Source organism: Hyposmocoma kahamanoa, unplaced genomic scaffold (assembly GCF_003589595.1).
Source record: "Hyposmocoma kahamanoa isolate Upper Pololo Valley unplaced genomic scaffold, ASM358959v1 160, whole genome shotgun sequence".
Lineage (NCBI taxonomy): Eukaryota > Metazoa > Arthropoda > Insecta > Lepidoptera > Cosmopterigidae > Hyposmocoma > Hyposmocoma kahamanoa.
In genome coordinates this window covers 3,965,663-3,978,065 of record NW_020653575.1, presented here as the reverse complement: position 1 = coordinate 3,978,065, position 12,403 = coordinate 3,965,663, and the positions used below count along the sequence as shown (strand labels likewise).

Here is a 12,403-nt window from a genome sequence, read left to right as displayed (position 1 = left end):
TATAAATAGAAAATTTCGTTGAGGACCGTATCCTGGACGGTCGTGCCCAAAAGGCTAGCAACATTTCCCCTTTGAATTGCTAAACTTATTCTTTGGCGGAAATAGCTGCCAGCCTTGTGATTACCAGAGGCTTCCAAGAGACGATCCGACAGCTCGTACGCTAGAAGTTTCGCCTGCGGTCCCCAGGGACCCACGGCTTAAACCGCAAAAGGCACAAAGCTGTACCACTTGGCAAGGTTGGCGTATTTGAGCCTTTTGCACATGCGACAGGTCCCACACTAGCTGTCTCCCTAGTTGCCATGGACTGACAGGCATACCGTCAGGCCTCTTACCTTCACTGCGACAGATGCCAGTGGGCTCGAGAACTGCCGGTATCTTAGAGCTGGTGAAGGCCCGTCAGATAATGCTATTGAGCGCTGCTTGTCGGACGTCTATAATTCGTAAGTGTAGCGATGCAATCGTTGCTAAAAGAAGCCGTGTGTAATCACCCTTACTGGGCAACCTGTTTATCTATAACAGTGACACGTTACTTTACTGTTGTTCTTATTATTTCCTTAACCTTCGTATAGCCGCGCCAAATTTTGCACACGGTCTATGAGACCAAAAGTGCTAGATCCATTTTAGAATGTTGTTTTGTAAAATATTATCATATAATTTAGTTTTATATTAGACGGGATTATTTTTTTATATTAGATAGGATGTAATATAATATCCAACACAGTTTTATAGACAACTATTTTTTTTAATTAGAGATAAGCAGTGTTTAATTACAGCCATAGGTAAGTTACAATATTCCTAGGAGCCTCAAAAACCTGAACAAAAATATACTTTTTATAGTATCAAAATAAAATAAACTCTCAAATGTCAAATAGTAATATATAAAATTTTAAAATCCATAAACTAAATAGCATGTTGCATACAAAAATATATCTTGCTCAAAAATACTTCTTCTTGTCATCGGTGAAGCATTTTTATTACAATTTATTGGAGTATCTTGGCCTAGGTAGTAGTCTAGAAACTTCTCCTCACTTTGAAAACTATCTCCTGCTCTGTATCATTTCTTACTTGCTGCGCTCCTATGTTCCTGATAGTCACTGTTATTTTCACTCTCATAGTTGGAATCGGAGTCATCCTCTTCCTAAACCCTTCTCATGCGTTCCTCATATTTGTAATAGGTAATAAAATATAACTTAAAATAATTTACAAATATAATACATAATGTAAACTCAACTATAATTAAAAATAATACATATCTATAGGAATTACTAAAAATATTAATTACCTAAAACTGTGACACCTATACAGTCGGTGTACGGGTACGGTACGGGTACACGTGTTGTATGCACGAATAGTCCTGTTAAGCTAAAATGAAGTTAGCCACGAACCATGCAGCTAGCAGTGAGCCCAAAGCTTTAACATTTTCCCGTTTCAGAAAAAACACAGCAAACGATAATCGTCGGTCTGAGAGACCAACGCGCGGGTATACGAAGGTTAATGGCGGTCACTTTGCTTGGGCCAGTGTCAGTTTCGAAGAATGCAGTCAGAATGTTGATCAATAATTTCATATAGTGCAGTCAGTTAATATCTAGCAATACTTGAACGATCAAAACGTTACTGGCTATCGTACCCCGCCAGTATTGCTAGACTTTTGCGAAGTCAGTTCGCCAGTACGATCACGACGTCGTGGTCACTAGGACTGAACCGCGTTTCTTGTCCGTAGAAATTAAGGCAGTGAAGTGATTATTTTGTAACATTTATTATCAAATTAGAAAAGTGATGCCATAACGAGTTTCTTTTGCAGCCCGTAAAACCAGTAACGTCCACTCCGGCTATGTCTGAACTAGAACTAAGATATGAAAATCCGTCATAAGGTAGTGGAACCAATCATGGACTGCTTCCGTCGCCGAGCGGTTACTATGCTGGTCTGCCACGCAGAGGTCCCGGGTTCGATTCACGGGCCTAGAGAAACATCTGAATGGCCGACATTTATTTATTTCGTGAGTTTGGGTGTAATTTGCGGATGTCTAATGTGTGTGTCCATTGCACCCGCGATAGGGGTTTTCCCTAGTACGGGGCTATAAATGTGTGCGTTATTATTATTATGTTATTGTTAGATTACGTATATTCCTTCTTGGGGTAAGTGTCTGGACTATTTAGTAGGGAGTGTTTCATACTGATAGTTCTTTATTATCTACTTGTATCTTCATTTTCTACTTGTTAATAAATTTATGTGAACCTAGACTTTTCTTTCTTCTCACTAAGGCTAGGCCACAAACTTACCACTGGCAGGAACGATTCCATAAATATCCGTAGCCGATAGGACAAAACTTCTCCCTGAAGTACTGGGCAATTAGCGCCAGTGAGGAAATTGCAGGTGAAAGAGTTCTCGGCCAAGTCGTAAGGGACAGGCACAAGTGTGGGTCCAACATGCAAGTAATAAGTTGCTAGGGTTCGCATCGAGACCATTGTGTAGGCTGAAATAGAAATAAATAAAATTATAGCTCTAATGGTTGGACAAACTGATGCAAGTGCGCTCTGGAGTAGGTAGGAGGCACAGAACAATAAATACAGTAGAAGTGGTTAGTTAGCGTCTGACGCGTGCCAACTATATGTGGTCTCGAAAGACCAATCCGATCTCAGTCCTCCATTTTCGCTTTGTATGGTATGGTTGTGTCATTCTTTCGTGCAAATTCTCTAAAATCCTAGAAAAAAGCTTTATTGTGCTGTTTTGGAGTGCAAAAATGATAACCGCACCAAAAATATTAACCCTTTTCTATATTATCGGTACGTCTTATTTTAATATTTTTTTTTTGTTACAAGAAACGAAAGTAAAGCTTATCTCCTGCAATACGCTCACTTCTTTTTTTGGAAACTAAATAACTTCAATTCGACGTCGTTCAGCAATTAATCGCTAGATGGCAGTACATTGATTGAAATTTCAATATAACATCAAAACGTTGTAACTTGCAATAATAGGTATTGGTGATATTGAACTTTCAAGGATATGCCAACAGGGTAAAGATTATATTATATTCACAAACCAGAATAGGTTATTTCTTTTTAAATTTGAAACTACGACCAATCAGTATCAAGATTTTGTAGTGTTTCAAATTAAGAATGGGTGAGTTTTGGCGACAGCGATTCTCATAGTAATCGAGGCTGAAGGCCATTGTTTTTTTGTCTCACGTGGTAGTAGGCGTAGTGTGGGTTGCCGCCATCCAGGATGATGCTACAATCTACGTCACTTGACTGACTGGAACTGGACGTTAAATTGGAGACCAGTGCCTCTACCATGAGATTACGGACAGTTGTGCCAGTTGGCCGTAGTTAAGCAAAAAAAACCCAATCTACATCCAGTCAATTTTTAGAATACGGTAGTTTGAAGTTTGAAAATGTTTTCCCACTCTTGTTTTATTTTGAAAATTTATATATTCATGTAACTCTAGAGGTACTTGCCTATGTTTTTATATTATGCATGCTTTGTTTTGAATAGTTTAGTATTTTATGAGATATTTAGGAAAATATAGCTTTGGATCCTTTTCGATAAATTATATGTTTAATTGTAGTAGCTCATAATTTCGTTTCACAGTATAGATCCATTTATTAAAATTATTACTCTTTGGTATTTATCTTGAACAAAACTATGAATATTGTATAAACATTCTTGTTTATTTTAAACGTTTCAATTATTCCTCTTACTAATATAACAGAACGGATCTTATAATTAATGTTTTACTTATTCTGAGACCAGTTTTTCAATAACAACAGTAATCAGTTTGAAATATCATAAATTGCTAATATTTTGTAAATATAACGATTAATCAAACTCTATCCGTCTCATTTGTTGCATATTCGGCTTCTTGATTTTCAATTACAAAATCAAGTGAGCCCCCAAACCTATCGATGTCATCCACAAACTGGCATTCCCTCGAAGCGACTTATAAAAATCCAGACAATCTTTGGGAATCAAATTAAACATCGATTGTAAATCGTCCAGTTTTATTTGGGGTATTTCTTTTCCATTCGGCCACAGTAGTTAAGTCGTTTTCAGATATCGTCAGAATTTTTCCTTTAGACTTCTTTTCGATATTAAGTTCTTGAAATCCCGCTTCATTTAAGGTAGTCTTCATATAAACAACACTTTCTTTTCCCTTCTGCAGTAAGATTTCTTTTGTTTTCAGCCAGTTCGTTTTATTCTTATTCGCAAAGACCTTCCAGCTTACCGATTTTCTTCTCTAAGTTTCTTGTACTCGAAAAATCTTTTTTTCCATTCTGTACGTATACTTGTATCGGGTTTTTCTTTTTGGCACTGTTAATAACATTTATGTACTCCTCGGCAGTATAAATTCTTTCATGTTTTGGGTCTTTTTGGTATTTTTCCTGTTACTGTAATGAACTAATTAGGATATAACAAAAACGATCTAGACACATTGAATCCTTTTTGTCCTTAAACTTTATTGGCCAGTTTCTTTGTTCAATCAATATTAATAAGGATTCAAGAAAATTGGATTCTTACTGTCAAATGAAAATATGAATCTGCCGTATATGTGGGATGGTATCTTAAGTGTCAAGTTGTATTGAAATCGGTTACCTGGAAAATGTGCGAAACTGGATTCATCTCCTAATTTGCCACCGTCATAGGTGGAATATTTTTTTGTAATTTAAATGGGACCAACACTGAGGTACCCTCTTTCCAATAGAAAAGAATCATCGAAATACTGGATTAATCGCGTAACAGACATACAATACAAATAGTCGAATTGAGTAAAAATTGTGAAGTAATTTACGCAGTCGCTAGCCACATCCCTCACACTAAACAAGTGGTAGAGGCACTGGCTATATGACACAACTTAGACGAGAGCTTTAGTAGCGGGCAGCTTTTTCAAATTTCAACAGTAACTAAAACGGTAGCAAATTATTGTGATAAAGTTCGTCCATGAAAGTAATACCTCCTTATCTATTTCTGCCGCCCAGTAGTAAAGTGAGCATCAATGCGTGCCAGTTTTGAAGGGTACATGAGTCTTGTCATGTCTCGGGGAGCAGTTGAAAAAAAAAACCTGGCGCACGACTTGTTCGTCCCGTTACTTGATATCGTAAAAAAAATAGAACATCCTATCTTGGAAAAGATCGTGAGAGCACTGGTTTACAACAAATATGGCTTAAAACCATTCCTCAAACTACATATTAATTTTTTTTAAAAGTCTCTTATAAGTAGAGTTTTCTTTTAATAAAGAAATAAGTGCGCATTTCACCTACATCTGTGTGTTCTACAAGTGACGATGAGGTCGACGATGTAGCATGCACACATATATAATGCTTATTCACTGTTGCCTTGAAAACGTTAAAGGTCCAAGTTATAGAGTTACTGTAACGAATATGCAACTATTATTTGGTATTCGTGTTATTCGCCCTGATTTTTGCTATTCGGGTAAGTACCTAAAAACAGCAGGAAGAAATAAGAGAAAACATATAAATTATCATATAACTAATATGAATCATGAACATACATTGTAAGTTTGCGAAGGCGCAATTTTTCGCTACTTTATCTAAAACATTGAACAAAATGTAACGAAAACGTCCGGCTCGAAGGACCAATGTTCGGAGTAGTGGTGATTGTTGTTGTTGATCGTGGAAACACGGTTTAAGTTTATAAACTTTATTGCTCAAAATAGTTAAAATTATGTTATGTTAAATGTTAAGCAATGTTATGAATGCGCCCGATCTATACGACTTATTGTAATGCACTAAAGTACAGGCGATCGGCGGTGCGTGCCGCCAAACGCTTACGTTAAAGGTGTGCGATTACATCTAACATAATTTATTTTTCTAAGAGATCATAAAAGTAACATATCAAATGAAAAGTACCTACTTATAACCTATATAGTTTACTCACGACTAAATAAACACTAAGAAAACCAAACAAATACTTATTATTTGCAAACCAGAACAAAATTAAGTTTTTGAAAGTTAATCAAATTGAAATAAATAAACAAGTACTTTCTTCATTAAATCTTAATGTTTTAAAAAACTGAAAATTTAAGTACCTATTTAATTCATTGTACAAAATTATTTACATATCATAAGTAAAGTTAATAAGTGGTATTTTTCGTGACATTTTCGTATGTGAGTTAATAAGGTCGAATAGTTTATTCGAATATTCGGCCATTCGTCACGCTGCTTGCCAAATATACTCGATATTCAGCCAGAGGCCAAATATGATATTCGTTTCAACACTACTTATAAGTAATCACGGAGTTGCGGGGAACTGCGTAGAGGCGATATCACTTGATATAGAAATTTCACACTTATATTACCAGCAAAATGCACGGCTTTGGGCTTTGGACGCCTTAGCTTAAAGTGAAAAATTGAATCTGCCATTACCAATAACACGAATTTTGGAAATACATACACCTTCTAGGTCATCAGCATAATGAATTATAATAATAGAGCACCGCAGGGCAGTATACCAGGGCCGCTCTTGTTCATAGTCAACTTTTATTATACACGCTGTCCAGGAACGGAATTCCCTGCCCGTGATGTGACTGTGTTTCCGAGCACATACAACCCGTATTATTATGTTTAAGGAGTTACTGAACATTTTCTTGACGAGCTCTTACATCTAAATATATGCATACCTATAAAAAGACCACAAGCTTGAGATGGTCACGTATTAAATACAATCACGTAGACTAATTGAAGTTGAAGTTACATACATTTCAACACCCACGCATACTCGCACACATAAAACACACATTTATTAGTTATTACTTTAATTGTATTTAAAACTTTCACAGTAACAAAACAGTAAAAATTCGTGGTATAATTTTAAAATTGCCTTGTACTCGATTGTACAAACGTAGCAGCATGGTTAATTCTTTTATTTTGCCCTTATTGTACACTACAATAGATGGAAATTATGTTCGCCAAAGCAAACTTTCATATAACCTGTCGGCATTATTATAACAACTTCTTTTCTGCATCGTATGTAGTAAACAAATCGCTACATAGCAACTACTTGTTTCTTGTTTGCTAAATTACAATAACAATAGAGCAGTACCACGGAAGAAAAAAAAACAATGGAAGTGCCTCAAGCCTCGATTACTATGAGAATCGCTGTCGCCAAAACTCACCCATTCTCAATTTGAAACACTACAAAATCTTGAAATTGATTGGTCGTAGTTTCAAATTTAAAAAGAAATAACAAATTCTGGATTGTTAATACAATTTATACTTATCCCTGTTGACGTTGAAACTTCAATATACCTATTATCAAGCTAGTTACGTTACGACGTTTCGATATTACATTGAAATTTCAATCAATGTACTGCCATCTAGCGGTTAACAGCGAACGACGACGAATTGGAGTTATTCATTTAGTTCTCAAAAAAAGAAGCGACCATATTGCTGGGGTATAAACTTCGTTTCTTGTAAAAAAAAATTATTCAATAAACAAAATATTTAAAATGTATTAATAAGACATTTTTCTAGGATTATACAGAATTTGCACCAAAGAAAGACACAACCATACCATACAAAGCGAAAATGGAGGACTGATCTCAGATAGATCTTTCGAAACCTATAGTTGGTACGCGTCAGACGCTAACTGAAAGAGCGTGTGCCGCTGCTGGTACTGCCTGGAATGTTCTGTGGATTGTAATGTAGCCAAGAGAGTAGTAGCCTCGTCAGCCTCCGCAACCTAAATACATCTTGCTTAGTAGTTTAAGTTCAAAATTCATAAGGGTAAAGAAATAGTGGTAATAAATCCAGTTTTATAAATATTATTCCCGTTTTATTAATATTTGTGCTCTTTAAAATGATAAACATTTACGTACAAGAGATTTTTGGTAACTGGTAAACAGTTCAAAAAATTAACGAGAAGAGGTGTTCGCTACTGCGATCGGGCAGGGAGTGGCGATGGAAAGAAACAAAATCAGAATAGCGAGGCAAAGGAATTATTAAAGAACCATTCAAAATTTAAAAACGAGTGGCCAGGAACCGGAGAAAATGCGATAAAAAGGTAGGATTACGATGAGGAGGTCACGTAACTAACCACTTCTATTGTATTTACTGTTCTCTGATCAATACCAAACCGTACCGTCAATTGAAGTGGCCAGGAACCTCCCCCCTCCCCGGTCTAGCGTACCTTGGGCAACAATCGGTCCCTTACGAGTACCTTATGCCAATTGGCAAATGTTTTCACTACGCTGGCAAGCATTACAGTGGACACCATCGATAAGAAGAATTAGAGCTCCTTGTGAAAGAGTTCGCCGATTGAAGTTCTCCATCTTACCTATTTCTGTCGCCAAGCAGTAATGTGAACATTAATGCGTTGCAATTTTGAAATTACAGGCACATGGCACTTGTCAATTTTATGTCCCAGGGTGACATGCGTAGTGGTAGTGTCCCTCAGATCTGGGCGATTTAAGGCTTTAAGTGACACTGCAACTGTTATGGATTGACATGTAGTTTAGCAGACACAACTTGTTTGTCACTTGATGTCATTATAGCAAGATATGAAAATGAAGCAAGAAAAGGATCCCCTTTCCAAGGTGAGGTGTTACTTTACACCGGGACAGTTGCTTCAGCTGTACCAAGCACAAGTCCGGTCGTGCATGGAGTACCACTGCCACCTTTTAAGATGGCTCTGCTACATATCAACTGACCACTTTGGATTCAATTGACAAACGTGTCAAGAGGTTTATAGGTGACTCGGAATTAGTGTAGGCCAAGCTGCAGAGCCTTGATCACCGCCGTAAAGTGGCCTGCTTGTCGATAATTTTACAGAATGTCACAAAGAGTGTGCGATGGAACTACACGATTTAATTCCGCCTTCCCCTATCCATCACCACTAGACGTAGGCTTCGGTTCCACCCCTATGTTGTGGATATTCCAAAGATTCGCACGAAGAGTTACGCTTCCACATTCATGTGGCGACCGGCTATGGAGCGGAATTCCCCGCCTGCAGACTTGTTCCCTGAACGTTACCTATAACTTGTTTAGGTGTGCATGCACCATCGTTGACCTCATCGTCACTTTCCATAAGGTGAGATGGAGGTCAAAAGCGCACTTATATTTTATAAAAAAAAAAAGATATTTTAACGCGAATAAATTTAAAATTAATGTGTATGTGAAATAAATAAGAACAAGCGACGAAAATTTGACACAGATTGACAAACGCCCGATGGCGACTGACGGAACGGGCGGCGCGGCGTATCGTTAAACCACTGGGCAAATTTCAAGTTTTGGGATGAATATGAATTTAATAAATACTTCAGTTGAAAACCATATGTCCAGATACAAATTATGTGCTAAGTTAAATATTTTATTCATAAATTAATAATTCGTTGAACATAAATTAATAAGTTGTAGACTTTAATTTTAGTCTGTTTTCATGATTTTATATGATCGTGTAAAGTAGGTACATCCTATTGTGCAACGATTCACATCTTTACAGTATCCTTAATGTGTAGGTATCGTATGTTTTTATAAGATTCATTTAATAGTGAATACATAAACCTTTTGATTTAGAAAAACCGTTTTTCCCGCTGCCCCGCCAGCGACTCGCCTTAAAAAGATACTCACGTGCTCGGAATCTCATGTTAATCTCAGCATATTCAAGCTGAGGTAACAAGCAAGGAGTTGATGTGCAGCCCACCACCTCAACGAAATCGGGAAGTTCCCCTGAATTTACTATGCCTACAACAAGCATTACAATTTTAAATACAAAATGCATTTCGTTTGTGGAAACAAATTCTTCAGACAGTCATTCATTGAAATTGCAAAATTGAAAGAGTTGTCAACAAAAATATCTTACACCTGCTGATATCAGTCTGAGCATTTGCAGCTGCAAACACAACAAAAAGGAAAAAAACTTTAGTCAACATTATGCTTGCTGTCAATTCTCTAGCAGTACTGACTAATTTGCAATCAGGGCGATTTCTTACCAGCGAATTAGTTTGGTATTATCATCGTACGTGACATTTCGCCGAAATTATTAGGGTTCCAAATACAGTTTAATTGTTCGAGCGGTTGAAGAGGAAATACTCAATCGGATTCTGTTCTTCGCGCACTATGCAATCTGGATATCTTTAACATCAGAGTGAAAAAGCAAGCATCTTCAAGGCGAACGTATACCATTTCCCTTCAACAATTTCGCTTTCCAGCAGCTAAGAGATACTGTATAAACCATGGAACAAAAAAAACAATGAAAGGGTCTTAACAATGGAAGGGTCTTGGTTTTACTGATCGCAGAAAATCTGGCGGAAGGCTGCATGAACAGAAAATGTCCACCACTAACACACAGGCTGTCCACAACTCATAGGGTTAGCATAAGCGTAGCCCGTTAGGGTGTGTCGGTGCTGCAAATCCCCCGTAAATGGTGGTTACTTTGGGAAATTTCGTATTTCTTGATCTAAACTGCGTCATATGTTGCGTTCTAGATAAAGACACACGTTAAGCAATGTTGTATCAGCAAATAGGTTGACATTTTTGTGCCTGTGATATGTTTGCCATCGTGATTAAAGGATTAGCCAGTCGACGTAAGGTACACGCTGATTGGGTACGCCAGACGTTCTAGGAATACGATGCGAACATTATTGCGAGGAGATTCCTTCCGTGCATCCCTCCAAAACGCAAAAAAAAAAAAACAAATTAGGCATACAGACTGGTTAAGCAAGTTCTTATAAAAATATTGTATCACATAAAAACTAAGCACGACGCGGAACCTGCTAATATTATCTTGCCCAATGATTTACAATTATTATCAATCATATTTGATATCTAGACAAAGATAAAACATAAATACAATACGTGCATGTGGATAATCTAAAGTCTATACAAAGAAATACTCCAAAAACAGACTTAAAAATAATTATCAATATTGATATATCATAATAGATAGGCAACTTTTTCTGTAATCTGATATTTTCAGATTGGTTATACAGCCTAAACCAAAAGAAACCAATATAGACATCGAGTATATAACCAGAAATAGAGACGAAATAAGGACCATCCATTCGTGGCAACTCATCAGGTAAATGGGCCTTATGTCACTTTTAAATATCAACTCTCGTTTGCGCTGAAATCACAAATTACAAAACAGAAATAGTACAGCGCCAACAACTGACCTGTGTGTACGTCTCCATATATTCCAAAAATATTCTGTATTTATTGTAATAAAGATAATATCTCTATAACAATTGGGTTGTTGAATTCGGTGGTGTGGGAAAAAACAGCAAAACATCTAATTACAAAATAAACGGAATCACATTTCATCGGTAATTAAATATTAGATAATATATGTAATTTTGCAATATTCGTCCATTATACCAAGGCTCAAGTTAAACTGGTCGATTTAAAGTGAAATAATTGACGACACCCGTCAGTTGTTTTGAATTCGGGCTGGAAAAACCAAGCGCAGTTGTCACACTAGTGATTTCGCAGAATAGTTTCCAAACAAATTAAATGATATTTCTTCTCTATTTCTGGTTATATACTCGATGGTCTGCATGCTACGTGTGGTCAAATAAGTGGTTTTATGTAATTATATTTGATACATTTCGGAAAATCTGCGCGGGAATTTAATTCCATCCTTAACGTTCTTGCTTCGTCGGATACTAGAAATTTCAGATACTCTTGGGGTATCCTTGAGAAACAAGTTTAAAGAAATTAAATTTTTACACTAGCGTCATGGTACATTTATAAGGAACATTGCAAAATTACAATGTGAGTCCGTGTCGTTTGTAATTACATATTTTGCTGTTTTTCCCACACCACCGAATGGAACAGCTCCACATTGTTAGAGATATTATCTTTATTACAATAAATACAGAATATTTTTGGAATATACGGATACGTACACACAGGTCAGTTGTTGGCTCTGTACTATTTCAGCTTTCTAATTTGTGATTTCAGAGCAAACGAGAGTTGATATTTAAAAGTGATATAAGGCCCATTTACCTGATGAGTTGCCAGGGATGGATGGCCCTTATTTCGTCTCTATTTCTGGTTATATACTCGATGATGCAGACACAGTCACAGTGAAAAGTAGAATTTCTTTCTTATTTTGTTGAAGAGGATCTTGCTTAGCCATAAACATGTAGCTACAAACTATCAAAACAACAGTACTTAAATAAGAAAAATAGCCCAATAAAGTTTATTTACAAGCCACTTTCTGTTCCTAAAAGCGCTCTACATTACCTGCATGTGACTGACCCAAAGCAGTACCCCATTGCCATATATTACATTCGCCGCTCAATCGGACAGAGAAATTGTACACGTTTTTCCACATCATACAAAGCTAGGGTATATGTGATTTTTAGATTGAGGAACTTTCTTCGGCGAAGGAGGAAATGCCTACATTGATTTATTGTAGCTGTCCCCAGAGTTTGACGACAGATGATAA

At 36.8% G+C, this 12,403-nt stretch overlaps 1 protein-coding gene across 1 annotated transcript in view; it reads right to left on the bottom strand.

Moving 5' to 3' along the window:
- LOC113225400 overlaps positions 1 to 9,899 on the bottom strand; it is a 10,559-nt gene extending 660 nt beyond the window's left edge. The window contains exons 1-3 of the mRNA XM_026457705.1: positions 9,815 to 9,899; positions 9,583 to 9,696; positions 2,281 to 2,474 (exon numbers count right to left, since the gene is read on the bottom strand). Of these exons, the coding sequence (XP_026313490.1) occupies positions 2,281 to 2,474; positions 9,583 to 9,696; positions 9,815 to 9,884 (378 nt within the window). The 5' untranslated portion in view covers positions 9,885 to 9,899. The remainder of the gene's footprint in view (positions 1 to 2,280; positions 2,475 to 9,582; positions 9,697 to 9,814) is intronic.
- Positions 9,900 to 12,403: the final 2,504 nt, after the last annotated feature.